This window comes from Bufo bufo, chromosome 1, assembly GCF_905171765.1.
Source record: "Bufo bufo chromosome 1, aBufBuf1.1, whole genome shotgun sequence".
Taxonomy (NCBI): Eukaryota; Metazoa; Chordata; class Amphibia; order Anura; family Bufonidae; genus Bufo; species Bufo bufo.
The window spans coordinates 493555399-493567768 of NC_053389.1; the positions used below are offsets into that span (position 1 = coordinate 493555399).

The 12370-nt window shown below is 41.2% G+C and overlaps 1 protein-coding gene across 6 annotated transcripts in view; it reads right to left on the reverse strand.

Annotated features, from left to right (window-relative positions):
- Positions 1-1044: 1044 nt before the first annotated feature.
- The window catches only part of PPP1R12A (protein phosphatase 1 regulatory subunit 12A), a 127574-nt gene continuing 116248 nt past the window's right edge, over positions 1045-12370 (reverse strand). For 5 of the 6 annotated variants that reach the window (XM_040410432.1, XM_040410398.1, XM_040410408.1 and 2 more), the window contains one exon: positions 1045-3255. In XM_040410432.1, coding sequence (XP_040266366.1) covers positions 3169-3255 — 87 coding nt within the window. In that variant the 3' untranslated portion in view covers positions 1045-3168. The remainder of the gene's footprint in view (positions 3256-12370) is intronic. The other variant, XM_040410417.1, reaches the window with a different exon arrangement.

Consider the following 12370-nt stretch of genomic DNA (forward strand, 5'->3'; position numbering starts at 1 on the left):
TTGCAGATTTTTGGTTAACTTAGTACTTTTAAAATTAACACACCCACATCAGAAATGCTCAACAAATTCTAGTCTCCCGACTTCGTTCATTACTCTGATTTCGATAGCAATCAGATTCTCACATTTGGGTATTAAGGCCCTTCCAGATCCTTCCCTTATGTTTTCCACAAATTTCTCTGTCCTAGTTTGTTTCATCGAAACTGACCTCACTAATTGTACGTGTTGTGTGAGGGGCTCGGGCATATGGGGGAGCATTTCAGGGGCTGGATAACCCTTTTAAGGACAGGCCACCAATATTAGATCAGCAGAGGTTTGCAACCCCACCAATTAACTGTTTCGGAGTAGCTCAGGTGCATGAACTACACAGCTCAGTCCATTGTGAGGTGGATAAAGCTTAGATGGAGAAGTGTACTTCAGGCGCCAGAGCTACTCAAACAGAATATTGGCTGAGGTGTGTGGTGTCAGACCCCTGCCGATCTGATATACCCCTTTAAAAGGCTCTTTACCTGATTGGTGGAGTTATAATGTCCACATCTGTCTTTTTGTCTTCTTGGCAAACAGGTGGTAGTTGGTGTCGGGCTTCCTGACTTCTTGGTCTATAATAGAGCTGCCAAGAGAACTTGTATTCTTAGGGGAGATTTATCATCCCCCTGTGCCTTTTTTTGTGTAACAAGTCACAAACCTAGCGTGTAAAGAGTTGCAAATTTTGTTGCAAGTGGCGCTTCTACACCACCCTCTCCACTTTCGGAAAACGATATGTAATGAGGGCAAGGTCCACCACAGATTTCATTCTGCCGCCAGGACAGCAAGAGAATTTCCTTAATTTATGAGGAGGCCTGCACTGTCAGAAATTAGTCGCATCCTCCTTCACCACAGGAGGTTTCAAAGATAAATCTTCCCCCTTTCAATAATCTTTCCTGGAGCTCTTCCCACAGGATTTCTTTGAGATCAGGTGCTTATTTGGCAATAAAACTTTGATTTAAATCTAAAACCCATAGTAAAGTGCAGTCTAAAGAAATCTAACATGTTGATGCACACGGTGAAAATACTTTAATTCATTTTTATTTGTATATGTCAAAATACACTTTTCTCCAAAAGATTAGGTTTTGTTACAAGTTTCATGCAGATACAGAGCCTGCTCAATACTACCAATAAAATCAATGTAGCATAGTAGCCAATCTGTTTCAGATAAAGAATAAATAACCTAAATATAAAATACTAAATTAGAAATATATCATCATTCTTCACAGACACCCAAGCTTTACCAAGTACAGTCCATAATAATTAAACTTGCATCTCCAGGAAGCCACATCAGCTGCCCGGTTTTTTTCTTATTTTCTTTTCTGCATCCTCAAGATGCAAAATCCCTAACACCCCCACACACATATTAAATGAATATAACAAAATCCCACAACTATCTTTGTACCTTTTAAAAGTCAAGAATCCTGAGCTTGGCAGTAAAAGACAGGCTATGTATCTTCATAAAATGTAGAAACCAACAGGAGGACATCAAGTTTGGATACCCAAAAAGAAAACAAAACCCACAAAATATAGGCAGTAGATCACAATGACCTTTTTTGTTTTTGCAAATTATAGGGGTACAAATTCACATTTAATATAGTATACATTATAGTCAACAATACAATAGCTGCTGCAAGCTTTACAATTTACAGTTTTGTTTTAATTACCAAGCTTTTTCAGTGGATTAGATTCATGTGCCAGTATTACACTGTTCATGGGTCAGTGAAATATATAAAAAGCTAACAAAAGTAAAAATAACGAGAAAGCATCAACTCACTTAGCCGCATACACATACATATTTATAATATTGGTTACTTTCTGCAAAAAGGCCACTGAAATGTAGAAAACGGATAGATATGACGGTGGTATTAATTGACATGCCTTCTGACATGGCAACAGTGCATTTACACAACAGAGTGCATGTTAGGAGTATACACATAGTGACTTCACTCTGGCTAGCACAAAGGATATCGACAGTACTCAAAAGAAACATGAAATGTAGTGAAATAATATACGTTTAATAGTTGTGACTTAAAGAAAAGAATCAGATTTTTTTACAGCTATAAATTGAAGTCACGCCTCCGGAAAACAGACAAGATACAATAAAATGACCAAGTTTTATTAAGATCACTATTTAGGAACAATCTTTAACCTGGAGTAACAGACGTTGCCGAGAGGCCAAGTTGAGCATGCCACACAGTGGTATGGAAACGCAATAAGGATTCTCCATGTGTGTATATGTATGTATGTGAATATAAACACACACACACATATACACACACACATATATACATATACATACACACACAAGCACACAAATATATACACACACGCACACAGTACCTGCTAAAATTAGTGAAAGCTACAGTACTGAGAAGCTCGTTGAAGCCTTCTTAGAAGAAAAAAAAAAGAAAAAAAAAAAAAAGAGGGGGAAATAGATTTCCGCTGAGGAAATGGATATTCGACAAACGAGAAATGCAACTGCCCCGACTAATAAGAGTAGTCAAATATAAGCAATACAAAAACAGGTGCCTTGGTGCTGCCGTTATAGGTGCTGTAAACCAATACGTCAATTTTTGGACTGTCATCTGCTGAAATACATGTTCCAGCCAAGCTTCGCCAGTTCAGGCTCCAGAAAGCCACAGCGGTTTCTGCAAATAGCGGCCTATAAACAGTGCATGAAGAAAACTGCTGGCACACTCAGAGTTAAAATCTCAACAGAGTTACACAAGTTAAAAATAAAAAAAATGATTCTTTTTAAATATATATATGGATCTCATGTGTGGCACAACATCAAGTATGTAGTAACTGTCTTTTGTAATCGCAGAAAGCTTTTGGATTGCAGGAGGCTTATGTACAACTAAGGCTTACTGGTTAAATACAGGAGGCGTCAGGCCTTGAACACTTTCCTTGCACGATGTAACTGTAAACAAGAATTCATAGTCATTCATAGTCAGCAGCCACATTTTAATACAAAACAAACATTTTTTGTACAAAAGAAAAAGGGAGTTTGGCAGGATATTTGAAATTTGCAGTCGCCAAGTAGTTTACCCCAACCCCCTCATATCCAGTGACTGCCATGTTATGGTCCACTGGAGTAACTGGTGTGCAATGCCGTTTAATTGCTGCTGCCGCCGTATAAACCATTTATTTGGAAAGCTTGCTTATAACTCTGATTAAGGCTCCATTTTCATCCTTTAGCCGCTGGTTGTCTGCCTTCAGGTCGGGTAACATCTGAAAGAAACAACACAGATTGTAAAATGCGCACTTTTGTAGACTTATACAAAATCTTCCATGCAAGCCTGTGTTGTTCTCCGATTTTATGGTAGTTCAGCATTCCTTGTGAAAGCACTCGCTGGTACTGCTCTACTGTCTATTTTAGGGTATGTTAATATCTGCATTACAAAATCTGGCAGACTGTTGCGGCAGAACGGCATTACCAAATATTGCTGGATCAACATTGATTATAATGGGATCTGGCTATTCTACGGCATAAATGCCAGGTTTCGGCAAAACAAATACCACTGCATGCATCATTTGGCCGACAGCCGCCATTCATCCCGGGACAGGCAACTGGAACAGCCTGCCAGATATCCAAACACTACTGTGAACGTAGCCTTCGTAAATACCTGTATTCCCTATAAAAAACAACTATTAAGCATCTTGTCTTATGACACTGCATTCAGCCATTCCTCTTTTAATCCTCCAGGGAGGTTATGAGTAAGTTGACAGCTGGGTGATACCACTTGGGGTGGTGTCCCTACACAGTCTGACACTATGGGGAACATTTAATAAGACCGCTATTTAGACGCCAGTCTTAATAAAGGGCCATAGCTCAGCGCATCCAGCATCAGTTCTAAATGTAAGATGGTTTCCGAGCTAACATTTAGACCTTTTTCTACACCTAAAACAGGCAGCACTCAGCTCCCACGTCCACAATTTTAGACCTGGGGTGAACAGGGAGAAGTCGCAGATTGCAAAGCAACTAAATCCTAATATAGGCGTATTTCGGTATAATAAATGACCCACTTATGTGTTTACTGAGTAGGGTCACGCCCCATTGACGAGGGGGAATGGTAACACGATGGAGTCAACTTATTCACTAACATCTAATAACAAATGGCTGTGCTATTCCCAAGACAACATGCTCAAGAAAGGTTATAATATGGGGAGTACTAGTACTGACTGGACCAATCATGTAGGACAGGACCTGTAACCTCACCCGACATGTCTCTTTAGTAACTACTTGCAGTCCACATGTAACAATTCTGCAGCATCTACACTGAACAAAAATATAAACGCAACACTTTCGGTTTTGTTCCCATTTTGCATGAGCTGAACTCAAAGATCTGAAACATTTTCTACATACACAAAAGACCCATTACTCTCAAATATTGTTCACAAATCTGTGTAAGTGAGCACTTCTCCTTTTCTGAGATAATCCATCCCTCCTCACAGGTGTGGCATATCAAGGTTCTGATTAGACAGCATGAATACTGCACAGGTGTGCCTTAGACTGCCCACAATAAAATGCCACTCTGAAATGTGCACAGTTTTGCCTAACTGGGGGGGGGGGGGGGGTTACAGAAAAACAGTCAGTATCTGGTGTGGCCACTATTTGCTTTACGCAGTGCAACACATCTCCGTCGCATAGAGTTAATCAGGTTGTTGATCGTGGCCTGTTGGTCCACTCCTCTTCAATAGCTGTGCGAGGTTGCTGAATATTGTCAGGAACTGGAACACGCTGTCGTATACGCCGATCCAGAGCATCCCAAACATGCTCAGAGGGTGACATGTCCGGTGAGTATGCTGGCCATGCAAGAACTGGGATGTTTTCAGCTTCCAGGAATTGTGTACAGATCCTTGCAATATGGGGCCGTGCATTATCATGCTGCAACATGAGGTGATGGTCGTGGATGAATGGCACAACAGTGGGCCTCAGGATCTCTTCATGGTATCTCTCTGTACATTCAAAATGCCATCAATAAAATGCACCTGTGTTCGTTGTCCATAACCCCACCGCCACCATGGGCCTCAGGATCTCATCACGGTATCTCTGTGCATTCAAAATGGCATCAATAAAATGTACCAGTGTTCGTTGTCCATAACATATGTCTGCCCATACCATAACCCCACCACCACCATGGGTCACTCGAACCACAACGTTGACGTCAGCAAACCACTCACCCACACGACGCCACACACGCTGTCTGCCATCTGCCCTGAACAGTGAAAAGTGGGACTCATCCAATAATAGAACGCCTCTCAAACGTGCCAGGCACCATAGAATGTGAGCATTTTCCCACTCAAGTCGGTTACGACGACGAACTGCAGTCAGGTCCAGACCCCGATGAGGACGACGAGCATGCAGATGAGCTTCCCTGAGATGATTTCTGACAGTTTGTGCAGAAATTCTTTGGTTATGAAAATAGATTGTTGCTGCAGCTGTCCGGGTGGCTGGTCTCAGACGATCATGGAGGTGAACATGCTGTATGTGGAGGTCCTGGGCTGGTGTGGTTACACGTGGTCTGCAGATGTGAGGCCGGTTGGAGGATCAGCCAAATTCTCATAAACGTCTTTGGAGACGGCTTATGGTAGAGAAATGGACATTCATTGCGCGGGCAACAGCTCTGGTAGACATTCCTGCAGTCAGCATGCGAATTGCACGATCCCTCAAAGGTTGTGACATCTTGTGGCATTGTGCTGTGTGATCAAACTGCACATTTGGAAAAGTGCTCACTAACACAGATTTAGACAGATTTGTGAACAATATTTGAGAGTAATGGGTCTTTTGTGTATGTAGAAAATGTTTCAGATCTTTTGAGTTCAGCTCATGCAAAATGGGAGCAAAACCGAAAGTGTTGCGTTTATATTTTTGTTCAGTGTACTTTTAAGACTATTTTCTGCCATTCTTTTATTACTACTGCTATAAGCTATGAATGACTTGCCATAATTTTGCAATGAAGGTCCAGATGGGTGTTACCAGTTTGGATTGTGCACAATGTCAGACAGTGTAGGCACACACTCCCAAATGATAACACCCATTTGGACCTTCATTGCAAATTAATAATTTCTAGCAGGAATAAAAATAAATAAATAAATGGTACAGTGTCATAAGGATAGATGGTCCACAATTGTTATTACATGGGGAATTCAAGTACGGTAGTTGCTAAAACAGACATGTCAGTAGAGGTGACAGGTCTTCTAAGTTGGCCACAGACAAGGTTTCTGTTGACTTATCCCACCTTTTGCAATGGGATGTATGGCAGAAGCGGTAAAGGAAGTATCAAGCAGTGCTTCCTGTTAGGCTACTTTTATACTGGCGTTTTGAGATCTCTCTGCATTACTGGAAGCAACCGCATCCGGCTCCATTCATTATAATGGGGGCCAGGGAAGATCCGGCCACAACCCAGCAAATATGCAGCGAATCTGCCAGACAAATGCTGCTGCTGCTGCTGCATGCAGCCGTTTTCATCCAGCCGCTTCTCGGGATGTTTGCAGAGTTGTGTCTGGTAGCATCCGGCAGCCTTCCAGAAATGTCTAAAGCTAGTGTGAAACTAGCCTAAGCCGTCTGTTATCCAGGGACAGAAGTTCTGCCATAAGTTATCATATGTCTATGGCCATATGTCTAACAGAGGAAGCCACATGAATGCCATAATATCATGGATAACAGCAAAAATTTGGACAAGGTCTACTGAACATACAATACCAGTTCATCAGGCCTCCTGTATTGTACCTACATATGCACAGCCAACTTGTGTTAATTCAGAGAAAAATCCAAAGCAGTTATGAAAATGGAGCTTGTATGAAGCCACAAAGGACATGCTTGCCTTCACACGTTGCAGAGTTTTCTGTGACTCAAAATCAGTTCCATTTACCTGAATGGAACTTGCAGAAATCCATGTGTTTCCACTAAAAACCCCATTCAGATGAATGGAACCGATTTCAAAAAAGAAATTTCTGCAACAAAGTCTGCCGTGTGTGAAGGCACCCCTACATGTAATTTCTTCTGAATGATCTAGTGACTTGCTAGGTGCTTCTATGGCTCCTTATGTGCTTGCTTTACCAGTCAGTACAGGAGTCTCTGAAAAGCGGATTTAACTGACATTTCAAGGGACAGCTAGCAACATGCTGTTAGAAACCCGAGAATAGGGGAGATTTATCAAAACTGATGCAAAAAGGTATATGTACAGGAACTGCCTAGAGCACCCAAATTCTAGTTCTCATTTAATACAAAAGAAAATCAAAGCTGAAATCCAATAGCTCCCTCAAAATGTGTCCTGCAAAAGTAACAATCCAAAGACAAAAAGAACTAGTTCCTGGGTGAAAATTTAAAGGCAACCAAAGACGACAACTTTCTTACTGCCCAGGGAAAAGTAAATCCTAACAAAAAAAAAAGTAATCTCTTAGGAGAAAAGAAAATCTTCAAGTGGACCTGTGACCTCTCCTGACATGTCTGTTTCAGTAACTGCTTGTATTCCCTATGTAATAACAATTCCGGAGCATCTAGTCCTATGACTGTGTTGCACCATTTCTCTATTATTCCTTCTATGAGATGCCAACAGACTGGTATAAACGTCCAAATGGATGTTACCAGTTGAGAGTGTGTCCCTGCACAGTATACCACTGGCAGCACTGATTGGATAGTGTCAGACTGTGCAGGAACGCCTCCATACTGGTAACACCCAACTGGACTTTATTTTTTCGCAAATTGCTGGCAGTTCATTCATAAACGGCACAACACAATCCCAAACTGGCATTATATGGGGAATGTCAGCAGTTACTAAGACAAGTCAGGAGAGGTGACATCTTTTTCAAAATGAGCTCTTGAGCAAAGTTTTTTTTAAAAATCCTTAAAGGGGTTGTGTCACTTCAGCAAATGGCTTTGATCATGTAGAGAAAAGTTAATACAAGGCACTTACTAATGTATTGTGATTGTCCATATTGTCCATTTTCCCATCACATTATACACTGCTCGTTTCCATGGTTACGACCACCCTGCAGTCCAGCAGTAGTTGCCGTGCTTGCACACTATAGGAAAAAGTGTCGGCCTCTCTGGTCGTCAGGACCATGGGTGTCCGCATAGGCTGGAGCTTTTTCCTAGTGTGCAAGGAGGACCACCGCTGCTGGGTGGCAGTGTGGTCGTAATCCCTGGAGAGATCAATCCAGCCAGTAAAGGAGGCAATATGGACAACCGCAATACATTAGTAAGTACCTTGTATTAACTTTATCTACATGATAAATGCCATTTGTTGAAGTGACACAACCCCTTCATTTCATAGACCAAACTATATACAGATATACTAGACCTCAGAAAGAGACCAAATTAGGTAAAAATCCAACTGCATTTTTTTAGATGGGGATCTAGGGGGTTCTTTTCATAGATAATGAGCTGTAAAGCTGGATAATAAAAAGTTCATTTTGTGTTAAACAGGTGTCATAATGGATGCAATGGTGTGAGACAGTCTCAAGATCCTAGGCCAAGATATTGGAATAGGTGATCAGGAATAACTACAAGCACTCTACCGCTATACATAATGTGTGATGGAGAAATCAAGGCCAAGTCATAAACAACCATTATCAGTATTCTTACACACTTGAGGTTGAGAACTCTAGAAACAACTAAAAACTTGCCTAGTATTATATAAAACACACACATAATGGAATATGTTGATTCAGTAGCCATGTAACAGGTGAAAAAAGTGGAGCTTATGGAGCCAAAGTCGATCTTGTTTACTAGAATGACTGATTAGAAGCCCGGAAAAATGTCCCCCAAAATCTCTCACACAATCTTCAGGTCTGACACCCTCCAGAAGCACATACAAGCTGTTGTGTGCTATGGTAAATTGAAATCACATTAGACAATTGTTGCTGTACTGGAAAGGATACCAGCAATGGCTACAGCAACATCTTCCATTTTACCGCATCCACACCTTCTGGTTAAACGCCCCCAAAGTGGCAAAAAGAATTCCACATGCCTACCATAAAAAACGACAATGGCGTATCTCCTTTATAATGGAGGCCACAACACTGTGCCTGATCCATCAAATGGCAGACACCAGCTGCACCCAAAAACCATACGGACTTATTATGGGGTCACTCAGGTTCTGGCCAGGAACATTAGTGCTGCATACTGCACTATTTCTCTTATAAAGAGAAAATGTTGGAATCTGCGAAGGAGCCTCATAGAGGAAGACCCAACACAGATGGAAGAAGAGCCTAAATTTTACTGAAGTAAGGTGAGCGGACACCAGATTTTAGGGAAGGGTTTGTGCTGGGGATAAGTATTTCAAACAAAAAGCACTGCATGCTGAAAGCCACACTGTAATTAACAAGCGAATTCCCAGGCACACTTATGCACTAGCAAGAACCCATATTGAAAGGCAATTGGTCATCACAGGGCACCTGCCTGGCTGGCCAAGGGTGAGGAGACTACAAGTCCACAGACTGTAGGTGTCTACAGGACTCTGAGAGCTTGCCAACAACTCTGGTCAAAGCTCTATTCTCAGCCACCAGTCGCTCATTTAACTGTCTCAAAGACCGTATCTGTTTTACTTGATGGAGGTTCTGCAAGGATCAGAACAGACATGACAGAGGTGAGATTGATTGCTGCAAAATATATAAAGATGAAAGGAAAAATAATGCAGGACACAAACTTTTCAAGATGTCAAGTAGATCTAAAATGATATCTGTGAATGTCTACGGTGTAGCTAGGATGCCCCTTTAACCTATACTATAGTTCTATATGCTATAGCTGAGAACAGCGACATTGCTAAATAGTGTGGACATCTTAAAGTGGTTGGCTAGTTCCCAATGGAGATGGTCAAAATGCCACACACAGTCAAGTATGATCCATACAAGCATACATGACTGTCCTAATGGAGGCCTCTGGCTGCATCCAGGGCATACGCAGATACTGGCAGCAGGCATTTACTGTTCAGTGCCAGCACAGAATAGAAGGTACCCAGAGGAAGTGGTCGCCACCACCTTGCAGCCCATGATAACAGGCGAGTATGTTTACGTCACTGATACTACTGGTAAAGCTGGGAGATACATAACTGTATGGCGCATACATAACTGCATATGGCATTTTGACCAAAACAACTGCCAGCTGGAAAGTGGCTAAACACCTTTAACCACCTCAGCCCCCAGTGCTTAAACACCCTGAAAGACCAGGCCACTTTTTACACTTCTGACCTACACTACTTTCACCGTTTATTGCTCGGTCATGCAACTTACCACCCAAATGAATTTTACCTCCTTTTCTTCTCACTAATAGAGCTTTCATTTGGTGGTATTTCATTGCTGCTGACATTTTTACTTTTTTTGTTATTAATCGAAATTTAACGATTTTTTTTGCAAAAAAATGACATTTTTCACTTTCAGTTGTAAAATTTTGCAAAAAAAACGACATCCATATAGAAATTTTGCTCTAAATTTATAGTTCTACATGTCTTTGATAAAAAAAAAATGTTTGGGTAAAAAAAAAATGGTTTGGGTAAAAGTTATAGCGTTTACAAACTATGGTACAAAAATGTGAATTTCCGCTTTTTGAAGCAGCTCTGACTTTCTGAGCACCTGTCATGTTTCCTGAGGTTCTACAATGCCCAGACAGTACAAACACCCCACAAATGACCCCATTTCTGAAAGTACACACCCTAAGGTATTCGCTGATGGGCATAGTGAGTTCATAGAACTTTTTATTTTTTGTCACAAGTTAGCAGAAAATTATGATTTTTTATTTTTTTATTTTTTTCTTACAAAGTCTCATATTCCACTAACTTGTGACAAAAAATAAAAAGTTCTATGAACTCACTATGCCCATCAGCGAATACCTTGGGGTCTCTTCTTTCCAAAATGGGGTCACTTGTGGGGTAGTTATACTGCCCTGGCATTCTAGGGGCCCAAATGTGTGGTAAGGAGTTTGAAATCAAATTCTGTAAAAAATGACCTGTGAAATCCGAAAGGTGCTCTTTGGAATATGGGCCCCTTTGCCCACCTAGGCTGCAAAAAAGTGTCACACATCTGGTATCTTCGTACTCAGGAGAAGGTGGGGAATGTGTTTTGGGGTGTCATTTTATATATACCCATGCTGGGTGAGAGAAATATCTTGGCAAAAGACAACTTTTCCCATTTTTTTATACAAAGTTGTCATTTGACCAAGATATTTATCTCACCCAGCATGGGTATATGTAAAAAGACACCCCAAAACACATTCCTCAACTTCTCCTGAGTACGGGGATACCAGATGTGTGACACTTTTTTGCAGCCTAGGTGGGCAAAGGGGCCCATATTCCAAAGAGCACCTTTCGGATTTCACTCCTCATTTTTTCCTGAATTTGATTTCAAACTCCTTACCACACATTTGGGCCCCTAGAATACCAGGGCAGTATAACTACCCCACAAGTGACCCCATTTTGGAAAGAAGACACCCCAAGGTATTCCGTGAGGGGCATGGCGAGTTCCTAGAATTTTTTATTTTTTGTCACAAGTTAGTGGAAAATGATGATTTTTTTTTTTATTTTTTTTTTCATACAAAGTCTCATATTCCACAAACTTGTGACAAAAAATAAAAACTTCCATGAACTCACTATGCCCATCAGCGAATACCTTGGGGTCTCTTCTTTCCAAAATGGGGTCACTTGTGGGGTAGTTATACTGCCCTGGCATTCTAGGGGCCCAAATGTGTGGTAAGTAGGTAAATGACCTGTGAAATCCGAAAGGTGCTCTTTGGAATGTGGGCCCCTTTGCCCACCTAGGCTGCAAAAAAGTGTCACACATCTGGTATCTCTGTATTCAGGAGAAGTTGAGGAATGTGTTTTGGGGTGTCTTTTTACATATACCCATGCTGGGTGAGATAAATATCTTGGTCAAATGCCAACTTTGTATAAAAAAATGGGAAAAGTTGTCTTTTGCCAAGATATTTCTCTCACCCAGCATGGGTATATGTAAAATGACACCCCAAAACACATTCCCCAACTTCTCCCGATTACGGAGATACCAGATGTGTGACACTTTTTTGCAGCCTAGGTGGGCAAAGGGGCCCATATTCAAAAGAGCACCTTTCGGATTTCACAGGTCATTTTTTACAGAATTTGATTTCAAACTCCTTACCACACATTTGGGCCCCTAGAATGCCAGGGCAGTATAACTACCCCACAAGTGACCCCATTTTGGAAAGAAGAGACCCCAAGGTATTCGCTGATGGGCATAGTGAGTTCATGGAACTTTTTATTTTTTGTCACAAGTTAGTGGAATATGAGACTTTGTATGAAAAAAAAAATAAAAAAAAAAATAAGCATTTTCCACTAACTTGTGACAAAAAATAAAAAATTCTAGGAACTCGCCA